We start from the raw sequence: 19,581 nt of genomic DNA, 5'->3' as shown, positions 1-19,581 counted from the left end.
ACAAAACAATAAGGATTTAGCTAGCAAAATAAACTATGCATAACACATCGTGTATGTATGCACAACACCACCCCACCCACACAATTCCTCCAAAAGGCCTTTTGGACCGCATACCAAAATTTGGGCTCCTGCCGACGCATTTGCTTCATGTAAAATGCAACTCCACTGCTGAAAAATGAATGATACTCTCGGTCCTTCTCGACCGCCCCCTGTTAAAAAAAATCCCGAAGAATAGTGTCTAACCAGGGAGCAGAAGAACTGAAACCTCCGACACTGAGAACATGAAAACTCAAAAAGATGATGAATAGGAAACAGCCTGTAACACACGAGGCTGAAAAAGATTTAAAAACTGCTCTGAAATCGAAAATTAGCATTCCACTGATCACTGAATTATGCACATTCTATCCACAAGTGTTTTCTACATTTTACATTCACCGTGTACTGTGGACAGCAACTTTAGCCTCCGTATTAATTTACATTTGAAGGCTAAGTCGAATCGCCATGATGTTCAAAGCTCAAGAGACCCGCCTGCACATCCGTTCCCACCAACTGCTGCGAAACCGATGCAGTCAAGAGTTTTGGTCTACTACCAGATTCATATAATTGTTGCTGGAATCATCCTATGCGGCCACCTCAGACTGAACAGCCCAGGATCTGCCTACATCATACCTATATGCGTGTCATTTCAACGCCCCTTGTTTCATCTTGCTCTCGAACTTGTAGTCATGCTGGCCTGCGAGCCGCTGGAGCTGGTCGTACCCGGAGAGAACTCCAGCTCCGGCCATTCCTGAGAGGATATTTGCACCGACCCCTCGAAACAGCGTGAAGAACCCTTCCGTGGCAACTATGTGTTGTACGGCATGGAAGGCGTTCCTGTATTTGAACGGTTGCAATGAAGTCAACATCATCCTTCGTCGGAGTGTGTCGAATGGATAGGCACAGGCCCCAGAGAATGTAGTTATTGACCAGCCCAAGGCGAAACTGGCCAGAAAATTTCCCTGCAAATGTATCCAACAGAAAAGTAATTCAGTGTGTGTGTGTGTGTGTGTGTGTCAACTTGATTCCGTGCCCAAGAACCTCATATATGTAACAAGAGTGAATTAATGGTGTTACCTCCAGCGGGCCTACTAGGACGAGGGGCTTCATGGTGTCGTAGATGCCAAAATAGAGGCCCCGGTATAGAGTGATACCAACAATAGACACGCTGAAGCCTCGGTACAGTCCAGGAATACCATCAGTTTTGAGTGTCTTCCTGTAGACATCTAGCAACCCCTTGAACTGACGCTTGTTTTGTCGAGATTCAATTGCGTCAGTAGCTAGCCGTGTCCGTGCATAGTCCAGATGGTATAGCAGTGAGGACGTTGTAGCTCCCGCAGCACTGCCAGATGCTACATTTCCAGCTAGCCATTTCCACTTCCCGTCCTTCTCCTTGTCATAGCCAAAGAGAGTCTTGAAGTAGCCTTTGAACGCAAAGTTACAAGCCTGCACAGGAAGTGCACGAGTGAGGCATCATTATTCCATTTACTGAAATGTAGAGGTTTTTCATGGCAACAAAGTTTTTCTCATTTTAAAGAAGGGTACATACATCAAGACATGTACAGAGGGTCATGTTTGGTAGTTCAGCATGAAAAGGAATGTGGTTCTCATTCTTAGCTATTATAAAGCACCTGCAGAACATACACAACAGCAGCAGCGTAAGTTTCTTCTACAATACCAAACTATACGCACAGTAGCTACTTTCCTAATTCCACTTTATACAGCGCCCATCAGAATCAATGATGAAAAACATGGCTATTTTAGAACTATAGTAACCGGCTGTAAAATCATGGCTATAGAGCTATAGTAAATAGTGGTAAGTCAGCTGCATCACCCTGATTTTTCATAATGCCACCAGAAACAAGCAGTCGACCAATTCTATATTATATTCAAGACACATCGATCTCAGGTTTTTCTGTAAAGCTACCAGGAACTCTTTCACACCTAACCAATCAGACTGTAAGTCATTCCTGCTTTCCAGTACTAGGTATAAAATTAGAATTGGCCAAAAGGCGGGGAGATTATATTCTATAGTGAGAAAAAAGATAGGAGCTAACAGTCAGCCAGCACCCAGAGTTGCAAGCAACATCGATTTATTTTTTCATACCGCAAAGTAACAAGCCTACAGAGGAAATGCACAAACGAGCCTACGTTCCACTTTTCAACTGCAAAGTTTTTTCATGACAGTGTTGACTCCATTCGAAGAATTAAGAGCAATGAGGGTAATGTACCCATGTTTGATGGTTGAACGGGAAACAGAATGCAGGTCTCGCTCTTAGCTATTACACAGAGCCTTCAAAAATATGATTGCAACAGCAGAAGCATAAGTTTCTTCTGCAAAAGTAAACTGTCCGCACACTAGGTATTTTCCTAACTCCACTCTATACAGTACCCATGAGAATCCATGATCAGGAGCATGGCTATAGACATTCCGTAACTGTAGTGCATATACCAGTCAGTCGCCCATATATTGTTCGGCTGCATAACCATTATCAGATTAGACCCGGTGTGACCATGAGCCCTTGATATTCCTCTAACATCTTTGCATTCCAGAAAGTTTGTGCCTCTGAAGCGCGGTGTATGCATCGTGGATGTGAATGCTGGATCTTGATTAATTCATATTACGAGGGGTGGCACAATTTTGTGCGGCAATATCTCTGCATTTTTTGATAAATCTGATAGTAGCATTTTCTAGTGCTAGATATAAAATTAGAATTGGCCAAAAGGAAGAGAAATTATATTTTGTGGCGAGAAAGCTACCAGTCAGACAGCACCCGAGTTGTGAGCAACTTATTATTTTCATTTTTAAGGAAGCAGGGTTCTGAGACCACAAAAAATATGTGTGGGTGGAGAGAATCAGCAGGTAACCCCCACTCAATCAGCCCACGGGCATCATTACGCTGCTGCACTCACTAAATCTACCGAAGCCTGTCTGATTGTCTGCACTAAATCTAGTTCAGTTCAGACTTCAGACACCAACCAATCGCATGCCGGAGCAACTGATGCAACCAATCGAGAATGCAGAACAAAAGATGGATGGACAAAACCAGCGAAGGAGGTAGTACTATCGGATATAAGCAGCGAGACCTGGGTGGGGAAGTATCGGATGACGTTTGCCTGGTTGCCGCGCCAGAGCGCGGCGGCGCCCTCGTCGCGGAGCACGCGCGCGAAGGCGTCGGCGATGCCCGCGTAGGGGCGCGTGAGGCTCCCGCGGCGCAGCATCTCCGCCTGGTTCTGCAGCAGCAGCTTCACGCGCTCCACCGGCGCCGCCCCCGTCTTGGCCACCACGGCCGCCGCGCCGCCCATCGCGAAGTCCGCCGCCGCCCTCCTCGCCGTGCGCCGCCGCTGCAGCTCGTCTCCGGCGCTCGTGGCGGCCGCCGCCGCCGCAGCGGCCATTGGTGGCGAGCGCGAGAGGGGGAGTTGGTGGCGTACTGGCGTGGCGTGGGAGGGGAGAGGAGGTGGTCTTTTGTCTTTGTCTCTCAGCTCGATCGGTGGAGAGACGGAGACGAGGACGATGGATGTTTGTTGATTGTTGCTGTTAGTGGCCCAGCCGAAATCAGGCCTGTTTGACTGATAAATTGGTTCAGCTTGTTCAGGTTGCCCAAATTTTAGACATAGCTGTTTTTAGATGCACCTATTACGAAAAATGTAATTGAAAATATTTGAACTTCTAGAAAAGTTACTGGATGTATATCTGTCGTACACAAATATTTTGCGGAAAAAGATATTTTTCGTAGCATATGTAAAAAAAAAATGTCTCATGAGAAATTATTTTGGAGCAAATATTTTCTTTTTCACAGCCACAGAAAATAGTATTCTTTTAAGAAACTTTGTGTGTGAACATAGAATGTCTAAATGTACACCTACATATTTTTTCAGAATTTTGAAACATTTGAAATATGTTTTTGGATTTTCGCAAACTTTTTTTTGAGAAACATAGTACAAAGGTAGACGCTCACATACACGCGCATACACTCACCCCTACAAACCCACGCGCGCACACCCTACCCCTATGAGCATCTCCGGAAGACTGAGCCAGCGGATTGGATCATGAAATTGACAAAGTCACCATAGACGCCTCGCTGTCGACGGGAACATCGCCTCCCACTGAATGAATATTCCACCTTTATGAAACACACGGATGTCAAACCTGGGGTTTGAACTCTAGTGGACTGGGACTGAAGGAACAACAACCCTCCTAACCACCCAACCTCAGGTTGGTTCTCAAAAAATTTTCAAATTTTTCTTCTTCTTACAGAATATGCATATGGCCATATTTTGAACTATGACTTTACACAGGCTACAGCATGATGCACATCTGTGAAAAATATCAACTTATCATATTCTTACAATTTTCAGAAATACATTTCGACTATCGGGTGGACATCAACCCAAGTGATAAAAGATCTGCAGACTGGTCTAAACGAGAAAACATGCAGCAATGCCTGCTCACTAATTCAGACTTCCTACCTCCCTTTGCATTCTACCACTTGACGCCACGCCACACTGACTGCCTGTGGAGGTGAAAACAGGCAACTACTCTAGTACGCAAAAAACAGGACGGCCACATCAATTTAACCAAAGCAACACTGAAATGGTGCATGCCACATGTTGGACCGCACAAATTTCTCCACTGGAAGTTAAGCAAACAGAATGAAACGACAGCTGGTTCAAAGAAGCTATGAATCTCAAAATTTTGGGGGAACATATGCCGTGTCAATTACTCAATTTACACACCCGCTTTGAAGAAAGAGACCCGTAAAGAGATCGTGCTTTCTGAGTACGGGGAATTACAGGTACCTAACTCTGAAGAATGTAGCTAAGTATGTCCCAGCAGCTCCGTGTAGTTTTCAGGACAAGGAAAAAATGGGAATAAATTGTAGCAGTATGTATATGTGTATCTTCTTGTCTACTTCACTTAAGTGTAGAAGCACCTTTGCAGCAGAGATTGTTTGAGCCTCAGAACAAGGGCGAAGAGACCGTAGCAAGGCAAGTGCAGCAACGCTACCACGAAGTACCTGACATGAGTACAGTTGATCAAGATCACTGCAGGAACTATTCTAGAAAAAAAAAAGCTGTGTATGGCAGAAAGCCTTACAAGTTAAAACAAAACGCCTTTACAGTACAAAACACCCTAATCAAGTGAGACGACTAGATTCTGTTATAATTGAAGTGCAACGTATGGCACAGTGTACAAGAACATAAAATATAAACTACAATGTCAAATTGGTCATACTTCTGTTGCACCTTCTTATCTATTCACTAATCCGTATACCCTGAAAAGTATCCGCGGGAATAACCATAGCCCGGATAAATGTCTAAGGCGCAGTCAATCTTAACTTGAAAAAAAGTTCATCCTCAAAAGTATTTGCATCACTAATTATTTGTTGTGTTCGTACTATCAAGAGGTTCTACTTTCATCTATGTATAAATTCTACGCAACGATACCAACTCAGTTATGCAGCAGTTGCGCACGTTAGAATGCCATTCAGCACTACAGAAGTACATCTTTTCTCTGCTTACCATATAGGTGCTCCAGGGTATGTCAAGTCCAGAAACGGGTAAGGCCACCTGAATAAATTGAATAATATAAACACATGAGAAAATTACACTTCAATGATATTTAATATAACGGGAAATGTAAGTTAAAATATTACCAAATCGACACATTGGCATGGATGATCCATTGAGCAGTAACAAATATGCCTGTCCACATCATGAAATATGCTATTCTGAACCACGGGAAACGCTGCGATTACAGATATAATAATCAGTATAAATATTAGGTGTCTGTGGTATGGTTCAATGTTCTGGCATGAAATATTTACCAAGCTATTAAGAGCGGTGTCACCAATTATGAAGACAGCATTGATTGAATGTGTTCCAATCAGCAACTGCAGTATGTAATCAAAACATTAGATAAGAAATTTAGCAAAGAATAGGTTAACAAGCCACTGAATATAAATTCTATTCTGAGGTCGTGTGTATTAAGGCCAAGATAAAAAGGTAAAGTACCACAATGTCTGATCATGTTTTTTTTTTCTTTTTCTTTCAAAGACCAGACCAAATAACTAATGCAGCTGCTGGAAGCAGTACATCAACACTTATCATTATAAATTGTGTATCTGTCTTGCACAAGTGCAGACATATGCAGTCAGTAAGAACACACACAATGTACTACGGCAGAAAAAAATGACCTAGAGAAGTGACGCAACAAAAAAAAAACGAAGATTTGGCAAAGATGTTAGAACCACTCAGCCATTCATGAAGGAAGGCTCCAGACAAAGACAAAGTCTCAACATTTGCAAGACCGAGAGTAGCACGCTATTATAAAGAATAACAAGAAAAACATGTACTTGGAACATTTGTATATAGTCTCTTATGGTTTTGCAAGTAAATTTGGAATAAATACTACGGTAAAATTAAGTTAGATACACCGAACAAGTGGCATTGGTTCTTCTCATTTCTTCTAACAAATAGCTTAAAGATCACATACTTCCTGAAAAATGTGATTGAATACTCACAAAATTCATATCGTATTGATTGCGGGCAAGGAAAGGGTAGAGGATGAACCAAAACACCAGATCAGTAATCATCACAGCACCTGCATTTGTCTGAAACAAAAATATTAAACTGAGCAGGTTAGAATTTAGAAAGAACAGAAAGAAGGAATTTTAAAAGAATTACAGATATGTCAAGCAAACAAACGTCCATATGATCCTGATTGCCCGTTTCTCATTTCTACTGTCCGGAAGTTCAGCTACAATGTGCATTTTGTGTTCAAATGTGAAGTGACAACAATTAGGTACGGCGAATTACCTGAAACATGGTTTGGAACAGGTAACCCCAAAATCCTGCAATTTCCCGGCCATCATGTGTTCTACTGAAACAAGAAGTCTTAGTGCCATTGTCATATCTACTTTCCCCTGTTGGAACAATGATATATGAGCCATGATCTGCAGCAGATCCATCCCCACTCGTCCCGCAAGCATGCTGATAGCATCCATAAATTGAAAGCACCGAGCCAAGCTAAATATGAAGAAGGTGTACGTTAGAGGCATCACCTAGTAAGTACCAGCGGAAAGCGCAATGGAAAGCATGCATGACACAATATACTTCATGTTATTCAGTCAAAAAGTATCTCATATATTAGCTAGTACTTGTTTGGCAGGTAATGCTTTTATTCAGTTGCAGGTGTAGGTAAGAATAACTCCTAATAGTGAACACTACATAGTAAGTTTATGATAGCAAAAGGCATACCCCAAAATACAAGATAACAAGCAAGAACGTCCACCTGTCAAAATGTACAAAAGAACCATAATCAAGAAAAGTTCTGAACATTACTCTAGTAAGAAATGATCACTTGCACAAGGAAGAGCGAAAACGTTGGTTTACAGTCATTACGACCAAGAAGAGTGAAGGGTGGCTTACTGGGTGTAGTACAGGAAGACGGTCCATCCATCGACAACAACATCATAGGTAAGTATGGAAGCCATAGTGAAGAAGGACACGAGGCGAAACGCCAGCAGCCATCCAGGATGGATCTGCTTAAGGCAGGGCTTCCAGCAATCTTCAAGATACACCACTCCCGGCCCGACCCGGGGCTGCGCTTCCTCTACGTCGACTCGGTCGCCATTGCCGGCCGGCGAACTGGGCCCCTCGTACTTCCAGATCAGGTAGCAGGCCAGCGCCATGCATGAGTAGACCCAGGTAGCGCAGAGCAGGAACTTCCAGTTGAGCCAGTAGCTCGGGTCAGTGGTGTCCGTGAGCATGGCGGATGACAGTGGTTGACCCCTGCCACCAGATTCACAATAAACTGTATCAGCGAATGTTTTCTCCCTTTCTTGCCGACAGAGGGAGAGATCACACTGCTCGATTTCCTAATCGCCGAACAGCGAAAGAAAGAAAAAGGGGAGTGGCAACCTGTACCCCAGGGAAAAGGCAACCTTTGCGCCATGATTCCATGGCCCAATCCACGCCCACGCAGAACACAGATAAACAGCGGACATCAAGCAGCTTGCGCAGAGGAAGAGGAAGAGGGGGCTGGATTACCTAGTGATCCGTGGATCGAACCGCCGACGGGGAGATCAGGCGCCGGCCGGGAACAGGGCCGCCGCCTCCCCGGCCGAGAAGAGGAGTAGTGGGTGGGGGGCAAGAAGCCGCGAGCCAGCCGCCCCTCTCCTCCTCCTCTCGCGTCACCGCCTTGTGCAGTCCAAGGTCCAAGCTTCCGCCTCTTCTACCTGGAGGTCCAACTCTGCCGACTGGTTTGGTGTCAGATCGGAGAGACACGCGCGCATCAGTACAGTACACAGTGCAGTAGTACAGCAAAGAATCGTAAATGCGGGCGACAGGATCAGGGGCACGTGACGGGTGAATCTTGGGGTCTTTACCCGGCGGCGCTGCGTGCTCGTCTCGCACTCGGGTCGCCGGCGCCGGGGATGGATCGGGATGCCTGTACGGCTCTCACTCTCTCGCGGCCACAGGAAGGTGCAGAGAAAGACAGAGGAGGTGCACAAAGCTGGAAGCGCAGCCACGTATCCCGATTCCGGTGTCTGATTCCAGCGTGCTCCACGCCCCGCACGGGGTGTGGTGAGAATGTGAGATGGACCCGGGGATCTCTCTGTCGGCTGACTCGTCGGCGCAGTTTGCCTGTATCGTTTTGTCTTTGCGACGGCCGGCCGGCGTGTCGACAAACATGTACCTGCCCGTCTCTTCCTTGACCCGTTGGTGCTCGTACCAATCCTCCACATAAGTTCGACAACACATTTTATTTCAAAATTTATATAACTAACTAACAAACGCAAGGATTTAGACAATGGCGGCAGTGCTGCATCAAAATTAAGACAAAGCTAAGACATGTATATATGGTTTATGTCGAATAGAACCGGAGTGATGTGCAAATGGCCAATTATTTGTAATTTGCATCGACACATTGTAATTCACATCTAAGGGGTAGCTAAATTTGGTTCGCCCTAACCCGACATCTCCTCAATGGCGAGTTGAAAACCCTGAAATCATGCACGCCTGCTAGGCTGCTACGGAGTTGCAACCGACAACAAAATCTCCACCGGGAAGTTGTGCCTCCGGGGATGCCCCGACTAGCTAGGGGTTGCATGGTCTAGATTTCTTTCTCGGTCGGATGAATGGTAGTTACTTGTATCATAGATTATGGATCGAGCACACTTCATAGTAGTTCAGAAAATTGCCTAGAAATTAGGACAATCTCATCCAGGACCTCTCTTGACTTGTAATTGGTTGTTGCGATGTGGGTCCGGTTATTTCTTGTCCATATACAATGGACAATGGGATGGTTGGATATAGCGGGCTGGGAGCGAGGATGCAGACGGTTCCTCTTCGTGTAACCCTGACTTTGCACACATGGATTTTGATTTTGATGGATCGTCTGCTCAAGGGACTACAGACGTTGACAAGAAGGTATTGCGCCCACCACATAAAACATTGTACTATTGTGCCGCTGAGTATTTGTTAGACCAAAGCGGTTGAGACATTTATCACCGAGTAGTCCGAGCGGAAGAGTGAATATGTTGTAAACCCGGCTATCGGAATGACATTCCACTCACTGAACAGGCTTATGGACATTATTACTGCATTGTAGCGCTACATCTGAAAATTCCTTTTCTTTTTCTTAAACTAGTGTAGCTGATGGTGCATGCAAAATAAGAAAGTATTATCCATGCTCTCATCTTGCAGTTTACTTTGCTAATGCCTATTTTTATGTTAATCTTGTACATTGGCACAATAGCTGAAATGGATACGGCTCGGGTTAGGAAGCCATCATCTAAGATTGTATAACTGTATTGGGCGGAACCATAGTGCGGCAGGCGGTACATCTGGTGGCGTGCTCATGAGGAAAGCAACAACTAAGGAGAAGGGGAACTTTCCTATTGAACAAAGATATCCTTCTATCTAACCGAGCAGCGGATATGAACCGCTTTTATCTCAAAAGCGCAAGTTTATGATTCAAATGAGCTACTTACTGAAAAACAAATAATTCTAGGTAAAATATAGTAGGTATGCAGACAACCATGTGTATGTTAGGGGGGGCTGCTGCCCACCCACACCCATCCCAAAAAACCCGCAAGGCCATCAGCGGTTGAGACATTTATCACAGACTAGACCGAGCGGAAGAGTGGATACGTTGTAAACCTGGCTTATGGACATTATTATTGCATTGTAGCGGTACATTTAAAATTTTCATTTTCTTTTCTTGAACTAGTGTAGCTGATGGTGCATGTAAAAAAAGTATTCTCTCAGCTTGCAGTTTACTTTGCTAAAACTAATTTTCTGTTAATCTTGTATAATGGAATAACACCTGAAAGGATACGGATCAGGCTAGGGAGACATCATCTATGACTGTATAACTCTACTCGTGGGCATCTGGCTCTGTCATCGAGAGTAAATATGCAGTTATTACTAGAGCTATGGGTACCTATATTAGGGATCATAACCCCCTCTACAAATTTGAGTCTAACTTTGACTTTGAAATTAACTAACAATAAATACTTTATTTGTCACAAAAATTATACAGTTGAAAACTTCTGACAAATATGAATCCAAGGTACAATTTATGTAACATAAAGTTAATATTTTATTTGTTAAATTTATGGGCAAAGTTGGGCTAAAATTTCAAGGACCTTATAATCCCTAGTGGAGGAGAGAAGATTTGGTGCACATGGTTTTTAAAATATTTGAAAATTATATTTATGTGTTTCAAAAAATTATTAAATTTATTACATGAAAACATGTACATGTACTCCTGTGAAATTTTGTTTGTATTTTGAGTTATAGAAGAAAAACAAATTTGTGGTTGTATCTAAAGATTTGAAAACTCAGATTTTCATAAGAAATTTGTCTTTTTGTATATCTCAAAATACAATATATCTTCCCTTGAAAATTTTCTCCCGTGCCAGAAATGGGTATATGTATGTGGATATCTAATTTCAGTTTTTTCAAGACCTAAAAATATGTTTTTTTAATTTTTTCAAAAATCAGGGGTGCTCGTGTGCCAAAGGCACTTTCCGGTAATGGAGGTAGTACTTACTAACTGCTTATGATATCCTGTTTCGATCTCCCTGTGTACTAATTGTTTCTGCTATCCACTCTGATCTTCCTACGTACTAACCTTGGGAATTCAAATTTAGGGATCCTCGCATGCTAGTATCCATCACAACGAAACCCCACCTACCTGAATGCCCCGCATCCCACGCCAGAGAAGATCAGCGTAATAATGAATAGTAGGAAAGCTCTACTCATATTTCTATCTACTCGAGCAACGGATACCAACCGTTTTTTATCTCAAAAAACTCTGTAGGTGAGCTCGCAAGTTTATGATTCAAATAAGCTACTTATTGAATAACAAATACATAGGCAGATATGTGTATGTTAGGGGGGCCGTGCCCCCCCCCCCCCTCGCTGAAGGCAAGGCACGGAGCGCCTTGAGGCAAAGAATCCACCGTCCAGCTTCATCCAACGAACAACATCACAAGGAACGGGTCAGAAACGAGTCAATCCTCAGTCAGAAACGAGCGACAACATTAGAATACTCTCGCTGGTCGCTCCTTCCACCTACGATGGATTCTATGCTGCAAGGTTCCGTGCGTTGCCTTCAGCGAGGCACCGGATGTCAAACAAAGTTACACATGAAGTTAACTGACTTAACAAATTTGTATACGATTAATTAGATTCAGTAGCATGCATCATGTGATAAAAGGAAGGTTTGCCAAAACGGCATGTTCAACTTAAAATATTAATTGATCATATAAAGTTGAACATAAAACGTTGAGAATATTATACATAATTGAATTGAAGAATCGGTCCAATCAATTTGGACAGTCTAGAATTGAATGACTTTTTTCGAAGCGAGAGTCCCTCGGCCCAATTTCATTAGATGAAACCGATAAATGCAGAGGGTTTATTTTGTTTCTTTGTCACGGCATAGTCTCCCAAAACCACGCCACCGTCTACTCTAAACAGGGAAAAATTGAGGGTCATGTATACAAGTGTACCCTGCAGGCCTGCACTCGTGAGTTCGGCAGTGGATACCAAAATCTTCATCTGAAAACTACCGGCCTATCGCTGTTCCTACGTCGTATTTGGGATAATGGCATCCCCTACCCATGGAAGGGAGGGATTACTGCATGTCTAAAGGTTCTGATTGTCTTTTCCAAATTATATGCGGGGAACAATCCAGAACGGGAGGCGAGACAGCTCTCCGGCACCCTCACCGAGTTCCTCCGTGTTGGCGCCAACATCGTACACGTACAGGCGGCCTTCGGACGGGTGCACCCAGTACACGCCGTTGGGCAGCAGCCCGGACTCGGTGGCCGGACACCAGCCTGCGAAACAGCACTTGGAGCCGCCGGCGAGGATGGCCCGGTCGCCGATGCTCTCCACCCTGACGGACCTCTTGCCAGCGAGATCCATCCTGTAGACGGCGACGTCGACGACGGCGCCAGCCTCCGCGTCGGAGAAGAAGATCCACACCGTGTGCACCTCTCCGTCTAGGTCCAGTGTGTACGCGAACGGCTTGGAGTAGCACTGCCCCGGCGGGACGACGATTTCGACCGGCTTCGCCATCTTCACGGTCGCCAAGGCCGGCTCCGGCGAGAACTCGAGCACGCCGTACTCGTCCGACGAGACGTCGCAGTAGAACTTGCCGCCGCCGCACGCCGCGAGGCCGGGCACGTACCGCTTCGCGAAGAAGGTCTCGTCCCACGGCACCCGGGTGCCGCCGATGTCGTACTCGTGCCTGGCCCACGGCGACGGCGTGCCGCCGCCGTGGCAGTACCACAGGGCCGTGTCGTCCGACGACTCGAGGACCACCACCGTGAAGCCGTCGGGGTCCGTGGGATCGCCGGACAGCGCGCATGCGGTGCCTGCCTCCGGCGGCGAGGCCCAGGCATGGAGCGCGATCTTGTTGTTGCTGCCGTCGAAGGAGGCGGCCCGCGGGTCCCAAAGGAAGGTGGCGAGCGTCGCCGGGTCCCAGAGGAGGAGCCAGCCGTGCGAGGTCACCCAGCTCCGCTTGCCGCGCAGTTCCTCCTCCATCTCCTCGCAGGAGCGGCGCGCGCCGTCCGAGACGCTGTAGAGCGTCGTGGTGCGTTGCTCGTCGCCGTGGTCGAAGATGAGGCACGGCAGCGACGCCGTCGTCGCCATGGATGCGTGCGAACGTGCGGCGAGAAGACACACGCTGTTATTTCGTCGCGCGCGAATCACGTTTGGACGACGCTGTTATATGCACGTCCTTGTTATATAGGCGACGGAGGTCGATCGATGCCGAGTAGTTCTGAGGCACTTTAATCCAAGTATACCCGGAATCGGAATCCAAGGGATCGTTTGCAAATTGCTGTTCTGTGTTTTTTATACTCTTTCCGTTCCGAAAAAATAGTCAATTCAGTTAAAAGTCGAGACATGCTAAGTTTAATCAGATATACTGTTATGTATATAGAAAAATATGAATTTTTACGATATAGATGAATGCACTATGAGTATTGTGGTGGTATTGACATTGTTATTGATTTGGTAATGTTTAAACTTTTATAATATTAGTCAAACATAGAAGATACTGTTTTTTTACGAAATACACGTCTTATTTTTTGAAAGGGGGGGGCAGGAGAAGTTATAGGTTGTGGGAAGCTGCTATCCCTATGGCAGCGTTGAAAAGCTGTTCTCACACATCATAACTTTTCAGTAGTTTTCTACAACAAAGAGCAAAAAGGGTATAGTTTTTCAGAAGAACTTTCGAGTTAATAATATAGTATAACAACAGTGGCTACGCACAAAGAAGATTATACAGCACCATAGTTGGTAACGTTTCCATATACGTTGACATGTTGCGTCTTTTGTATGAGTAGATGTTCACCTCGAAAACTTAGGCCTGCACCAAGTGTAGGCATGCTAAAAGTCTGAAAGTACAGTGTGTCAAAGTACTTCTTTTCAGATTTAAGACCTTTCTGCTGTTGTATACTTGTATCTAGTGTTTTCACTACTGCTACATCAGAAGATCAAAATATTCTGCAGGGAAGCCTCACATTGCCTTGCCCAATTTTTTACTGTTTGTCTTGTCCTTTTTATCGACATAGGGGTACTCAGCAGGTGAACTCCATAGGCCAAACAAGATGAAGATGTGCAGGAACAACAGAAGCAGTGATGAATAGGCAGTAGAAGGATAAACATTCCAGCAGAGCTCCACGCCAGCAAATAAAATGATCCTGAGAGAATGAAGGATATGCCATGAGAGAACAAACCAAGTATGAATACTACAAAAGGAATCACCACTGAAGGAACACATATAATCTTTGACAACAGCGAACATAAGAACTTATATTAAAAAACTAACATGACTATGCCGGTAAAAACAGTAACATGACTAAGAGTGATTTATTCAAACAGATACCATGCATGATAAAATTAAGGTGGAAAACGGATGTAAAAGGTGCAGCTGAGGTATGGTGGCTGAGGGAACAGAAGCATTCCTATCAACATGACCATGGGTGGTTTCTTCAAACAGTAGCAAGCATACTATAATTTGAGGTGGAAAGATGATGTAGACAAGGTGCTGTGCCTTACCTTACTACTGTTGGAAATTGTGTTCTCCACAAAAGAAAAGGCAATGAATAGAAGTACCTGTAAATATGGAAAGAACAAACTTAATTTCCAGCATTCATAGGTAACGGGACAGGATCACATGTTGTGTAATGGTGGTGGCGGAGCACTTACCAAGAATAAAATTGGTAATGCAATGATCGGGCACACACAATGCCAATGAAGTTTCCAACAAACATGACAGTTACAATATCTGGATTGAAGTAGTTATCTCATTAGTCTGGTAAGAAATAGTTCCAAATGTTGTGAAAATACAAAATGCAAACTTTACGGCCAACATACGCTCTTTACTGAGATTTGACATTACTGGCTTGCAGGAAATAAGCTGTTGAATTGATGTAGCCTCTTTAAATCTGGAATGCACAAAACGCAACAAGCCACCTTCATGCCTGTCAACAAAGGCAACAATAGCATATTACAAAGAGCAACTATCAGATGGCATTGGTCAAAATGCACAAATATCGATAAGACAGTTAACGTGAGAGTTTATCACATGTATACCTTTCCTATGAGCCTAGCAACTGATTATACCTAATGTTGATACTTACTTAAACCACTTGTAGTGTGCAAACACCATAAGAGCAGAGAGGTGGAAGATCAATAGCGTAACAGCTAGCTCTTTTGACACAAATAACTTCTCAGGGACAAACTTAAAATTGACAGACCTGAAAAAATAAAACAGGTAAGAGGTATCACAGTTCTACGTATGCAGTAAACAATAAATCTATGAAGCCAAAGCTATGAGTGCGATATACTGGGTATAATGATAGCACTGAAATGGTTCAAAGCTCAAGAGATATTGTATAAGCACCAGAAATGGATGAAGACACGCCCAAGATTGAAAGCTCTTGAGATGTACTCAACAGGATGTGACAACAAGAATGGTATACCCAACAAAACCTAGACAAGGAAATGCAAAGCATTAGAGACATAAGGAGATACTTCATATCCATCTGACCATCTAACCACTACCCTAGCAACATAGAGCACTACAACCAAATTCCTATTTTCCTCGGCCAAAACAAGTACACAAATAATTTCCACGTAAAATGGCAATATCTTGAAACATAAAACCACATATGCGAGAACTACTGCATAAGTAATTGCATTCAGCAGGAAATTATAATAATCAAACTGTCCAACGGATTGTGAACTGAACCCCTTACAATACACTACAGGAAGATGTCACTATAACTTGAAGTAAAACAAGCAAGACCTAGCATAGCAACATTCCGCATTTGTCATATCTGAACAACTCATGTTGGCAGGCTAGAAGGAACTATCAATATAGCATAGCGAAAATGTGGTTAACACATGGTGCTAAGAAAACCATTCAACAACTTGTACCAATGAAATTAAAATGACTTGAATTAAGTAAAGCAAAACACACCTGTACTCCTGCAGCTCCCAACAAGGCAACAAAGACCCCTTTTATACTCATAGCCTGTACCAAAAACGTAGGAAGTTAACAGTTTGTAGCATAAGATGTAAGGTAAAAAATCATGGTGGGGCAAAATCTGTACCTTCAGCATTAGTAGAAACAAAGATGGAGCGAAAAGGAGCACGTTCATCTTAACTGAGACAGCTCCACTGCAGCAAGAGCGTTGCAACTAAACGTGAGCAACAAGGACGTACTAGTGAGCAGCGCTATGTTATCTCGGGGGAATAATGGACCAATGCCATACTCATACATGCAGTTCATAATCACCTGAAGATAATTAGACCGAGGTACCACTTGTGATAAACAATCAAAACCATAGCAGCATGGAGCAACGTCATAGCAACACAGTCGTTGAAAAGACGGAGCACGAAGATGGAGTGAACCCTCTTCGATAAGCAAAGCAAACCTAAAGCCCACCAAGGAAGCTGCCGTCATGGCCAAGAAACAGGGAGGGATCAGAAACAACATGAGGTAAACAAACAGCTCCACGAAAGTGCTGCCCGTGGAACGATTTCGATTACTGGTCAAATAACGCTGAGACGGTTTTGGATTCCCCTTTCAAATCATTCAAACTCACTGAACTAAACATATGATTTGTTCTGGGTTTGGAAGTGTAAAACTAACTAGAGCAAAATTATGAATAAGACATCAGTTAGTATTTCGCAGTCATACCACTTCACTCTTGATGTAAAGCAGCAGAACAAGGCTCAGATTGACAATGTAGAGGACACCGAAGAGAATCTGCAGATGCAATAGAACTCGTTGTGAGCAGCACATCTATCTAACCAGTGACTGATGCAACGCCGGAGGAACCAAGACGGATTTAGCAGACAGGGGTGACCTGAGCGGGGAAAACTTGACCGGCGGTGAGGAACTTGATTGCAGAGTAGACGTAGAGGAAGCCGGCCGGGTAGACCAGCGGCCCCGTGTCGCCCTCGATCTTGGTGTAGTCCCTCTCCCCGTCCCGGAACGCATCCACCTTCCACACCAAGGCAAAACTCAGAACCTCACATTGATTGAACCCGAATTCGAGATTCTCCAGCCAAGAGAGAGAGGAGAAAAAACGAGCTTGCGTTAGTCGATTGCAGGTACTACCTGGGACATGTAGGCGTCCCAGTCGATCTTGGTATCTGCACACGGAAGCAACGGCACGGCGGTGAGCTGCGAGCAAGAGATAGCTGCCGAGGGAGGGAGATGGGGGGAGGTGCGAACGGACATGGGACGAAGGCGATGATGAGGGCGACGAGCGCGGCGTCGGCGAGCAGCAGGAAGGCGGCGAAGTGGAGCGGGCGCCTCCGGTCCGCTGGCTTTTTGCCCGGCGTGCTCATGGAGCTCTCCTTGACCAGCCGAGTGCGCGCCATGATTGCCGGCGACCACCGCGCGGCGGTAGATCCAGGAGGCGGCGCGCGAGCCGATTTTGTCCGGCCGGTGAGCTAGTCGCTGGCTGGTTTGGTAGGACCGTCACGTGACAGTGCATCGGGCTTGTGTGCGGAAGAGGCTTCCTTCGGCCCATGAAGTCAGTAATCGGGCCAGCTTACGGATTAGACGGGCCAATTCTGCAGCGTATGCATGTATACATAGCCTGTGGCGGGCAATGCCTATACATCGCCCATGTCGCTTGCCTCAACAACTTTAACTAAAGGGCAAGGCGTTACGAAAATCATACTCCCTCCGTCTCATAAAATTTATCTTAATTTTATTTAAATTTAGATGTATTTACACTATTTAGTCATCATTCGTAAAAAAGTATGTACACTATTTAATAAGTAATAAATTTAAACAAAGTTGAGACAAGTCTCATGAAACGGAGAGATACATATGAGGGGTACCCAGCTCCTCCTTAAATATGCATATAGTGAAAGAAAATGCAAATATCCAAAATTTAATACCGAATCTAAAATTCCTCACTTCTACTACCCGAAATAGACTCATCTCCGGCGCTGCACAGAAGCTCTTTCAACATGGATAGAGTTTAACACATATTGTTATGTGATTTGCTAGTTTTTAGCTAGTTGAGAACTAAATTCGTTCTCAGACGATTTCTACACCATTTGATTGCATCATGATTCGTGCATATGAGTTGCAAGTTGTGTTGCAACATGATTTTTTTTCTCCCTTAGTCCTCTTCTCTTCTCTCTACAATAACTGAGAGTTCACCTCGCTAGACCAGGCTTCTCCAATGTCCTCTCCACCGGGATATATATAGCGGTCGAAGCTGGACCAGGAGCAGCACCGGAGTAGATAGGTTCTCTAGTAGGTCTAGTTTTAGGCGTGTAGGTTCTGCTGGTTGGCCTTGTGCCGGAGTTTGGGAATATGCCGGGAGCTACGCGCTGGATCTCGTTGGCTAGATCCAGAGCTTACTGATGGCGCTCTTCCTCGTCGCAGCGCTCCAATGGGAGGATCCATATGCGGCATCAACGACCTCTACCAGCAGCTCCAGAAATAAGGCATGTGGTCTCCGGGAGCGGTGATTCTTGGACTCGTCTTCGTCTTCTTCTCTAGCGGGCTGTGGCGGCAAGGGGAGTAGAAGTTGTGTGCGAGCTCCGGGAGTTCAAGTTTGGCGGAGACGGGAAGCTTCTGCTGCAACGATGACGAGCGGTACCACAATGGTCCATAGCAAGCCACTGACATTCGACGCCAAAGGGAGGCATCTGCAGACGCCATGGGAGCGTCTTTTCAACCTCCAACAATGGAGGCCCCTGCTCGATGGTGCGATAGAGGCATTCTTCGCCCTCTTCTTCCCAAGTGGTCTAGTCCCTGGTGTGGAAGACGATGGCCGACGGCGGTTACCATCTCAGATCTTTGGTGGTGAGGCATAGGGACTTGATTGCTTGTTTAGGAATTTTTTAAAGGTCTCTTGTGTGTGTTTCAAGGGCATGTTTGTAATTTTTACTTTTCTTGAGCCCCCTCTTGTAATTTGTAACACCGCCTGGAATTAATGCAATAATCTCGGTCCTTCGGGACCTTTCCCATTAAAAAAAGAGTTTTTTTTGTAGTTACAAGTGGAGTTGCAACTGACATAAAACATTCGGCCCATTAGGTTTGCTATCAGTTGCAACATGAGTTGCAACTTAGATGAGAACGAAGTTAGAGAAATAGTCACACCCTATTATTATACTACCGCAGTGTTTTAGTTTTGTCTAGAAACGGATGTATGTAGATGCATTTTTTTGTTATAGATACATCTGTATCTAGAACAAATTTATAGTACTTATTTTGGGATGGAAAAGTATTAAATACACCTCTTTACAATAAATAAATCTTTTTGTATAATTCTAAATGTGAAACAAGTCTTCATATTTTATTGGTGAAACTGCTGAATATACTTGAAATTCAATGGACCCTGTTTTCTTTCTTTTCTTCTTTATAACCTTTATTAATTCTTTTTTTTTCATATATTTTTCTGATCAGAAAAAATAAAAAGTTTATGTCAAAGCCCGGTATTTGGAGTACTATGTGCGCAAGCGCGAAGACACCCTTCA

At 44.5% G+C, this 19,581-nt stretch overlaps 3 protein-coding genes across 4 annotated transcripts; all 3 read right to left on the bottom strand.

The window, feature by feature from the left end:
* Positions 1-355: 355 nt before the first annotated feature.
* Positions 356-3,432, bottom strand: LOC124665910 (ADP,ATP carrier protein ER-ANT1-like). The gene is made up of 3 exons (XM_047203262.1): positions 3,124-3,432; positions 1,114-1,482; positions 356-998 (listed from the first exon to the last, which is right to left on the bottom strand). Exons 1-3 carry the CDS (start codon positions 3,430-3,432, stop codon positions 681-683), a joined length of 996 nt encoding a protein of 331 aa, XP_047059218.1. The 3' UTR covers positions 356-680.
* Positions 3,433-4,702: 1,270 nt separating this feature from the next.
* On the bottom strand, positions 4,703-8,206 carry LOC124667282. 2 transcript variants are annotated; one of them, XM_047204584.1, is made up of 9 exons: positions 8,089-8,206; positions 7,468-7,830; positions 7,297-7,330; positions 6,856-7,065; positions 6,561-6,650; positions 5,865-5,930; positions 5,694-5,785; positions 5,560-5,607; positions 4,703-5,054 (listed from the first exon to the last, which is right to left on the bottom strand). In XM_047204584.1, the coding sequence occupies exons 2-9, from the start codon at positions 7,806-7,808 to the stop codon at positions 4,955-4,957; spliced, it is 981 nt and encodes a 326-aa protein (XP_047060540.1). In that variant the 5' UTR covers positions 7,809-7,830; positions 8,089-8,206; the 3' UTR covers positions 4,703-4,954. The 2 variants fall into 2 exon arrangements, with proteins under 2 accessions (XP_047060540.1, XP_047060541.1); XM_047204585.1 differs by having other exon boundaries at positions 4,942-5,054; positions 5,694-5,742; positions 8,089-8,204.
* Positions 8,207-13,761: 5,555 nt separating this feature from the next.
* Positions 13,762-17,460, bottom strand: LOC124661460 (dol-P-Man:Man(5)GlcNAc(2)-PP-Dol alpha-1,3-mannosyltransferase-like). Its single transcript, XM_047199316.1, has 13 exons — positions 17,316-17,460; positions 17,195-17,229; positions 16,941-17,078; positions 16,772-16,840; positions 16,367-16,524; positions 16,182-16,248; positions 16,049-16,102; positions 15,470-15,558; positions 15,207-15,323; positions 14,941-15,047; positions 14,773-14,851; positions 14,623-14,679; positions 13,762-14,264 (listed from the first exon to the last, which is right to left on the bottom strand). Exons 1-13 carry the CDS (start codon positions 17,458-17,460, stop codon positions 14,081-14,083), a joined length of 1,299 nt encoding a protein of 432 aa, XP_047055272.1. The 3' UTR covers positions 13,762-14,080.
* Between the last annotated feature and the right edge of the window lie 2,121 nt (positions 17,461-19,581).

This window comes from Lolium rigidum, chromosome 6, assembly GCF_022539505.1.
Source record: "Lolium rigidum isolate FL_2022 chromosome 6, APGP_CSIRO_Lrig_0.1, whole genome shotgun sequence".
NCBI classification, from domain to species: domain Eukaryota; kingdom Viridiplantae; phylum Streptophyta; class Magnoliopsida; order Poales; family Poaceae; genus Lolium; species Lolium rigidum.
This window is presented reverse-complemented; position numbering and strand designations above follow the sequence as displayed.

Coding starts and splice junctions, on each gene's coding strand:
- LOC124665910 (XM_047203262.1), bottom strand. CDS start 3,432: ATGGCCGCTGCGGCGGCGGCGGCCGCCACGAGCGCCGGAGACGAGCTG. Junction 1,483..3,123: donor TCCGATACTTCCCCACCCAG/GTCTCGCTGCTT, acceptor CTTCCTGTGCAG/GCTTGTAACTTTGCGTTCAA. Junction 999..1,113: donor TCCTAGTAGGCCCGCTGGAG/GTAACACCATTA, acceptor ATACATTTGCAG/GGAAATTTTCTGGCCAGTTT.
- LOC124667282 (XM_047204584.1), bottom strand. CDS start 7,808: ATGCTCACGGACACCACTGACCCGAGCTACTGGCTCAACTGGAAGTTC. Junction 7,331..7,467: donor GTCTTCCTGTACTACACCCA/GTAAGCCACCCT, acceptor ACATTTTGACAG/GTGGACGTTCTTGCTTGTTA. Junction 5,055..5,559: donor TACCCTGGAGCACCTATATG/GTAAGCAGAGAA, acceptor TACTCATGTCAG/GTACTTCGTGGTAGCGTTGC.
- LOC124661460 (XM_047199316.1), bottom strand. CDS start 17,460: ATGGCGCGCACTCGGCTGGTCAAGGAGAGCTCCATGAGCACGCCGGGC. Junction 16,841..16,940: donor GTCAAGTTTTCCCCGCTCAG/GTCACCCCTGTC, acceptor TTGCATCTGCAG/ATTCTCTTCGGTGTCCTCTA. Junction 16,249..16,366: donor CTCGGTCTAATTATCTTCAG/GTGATTATGAAC, acceptor CTCTTGCTGCAG/TGGAGCTGTCTCAGTTAAGA.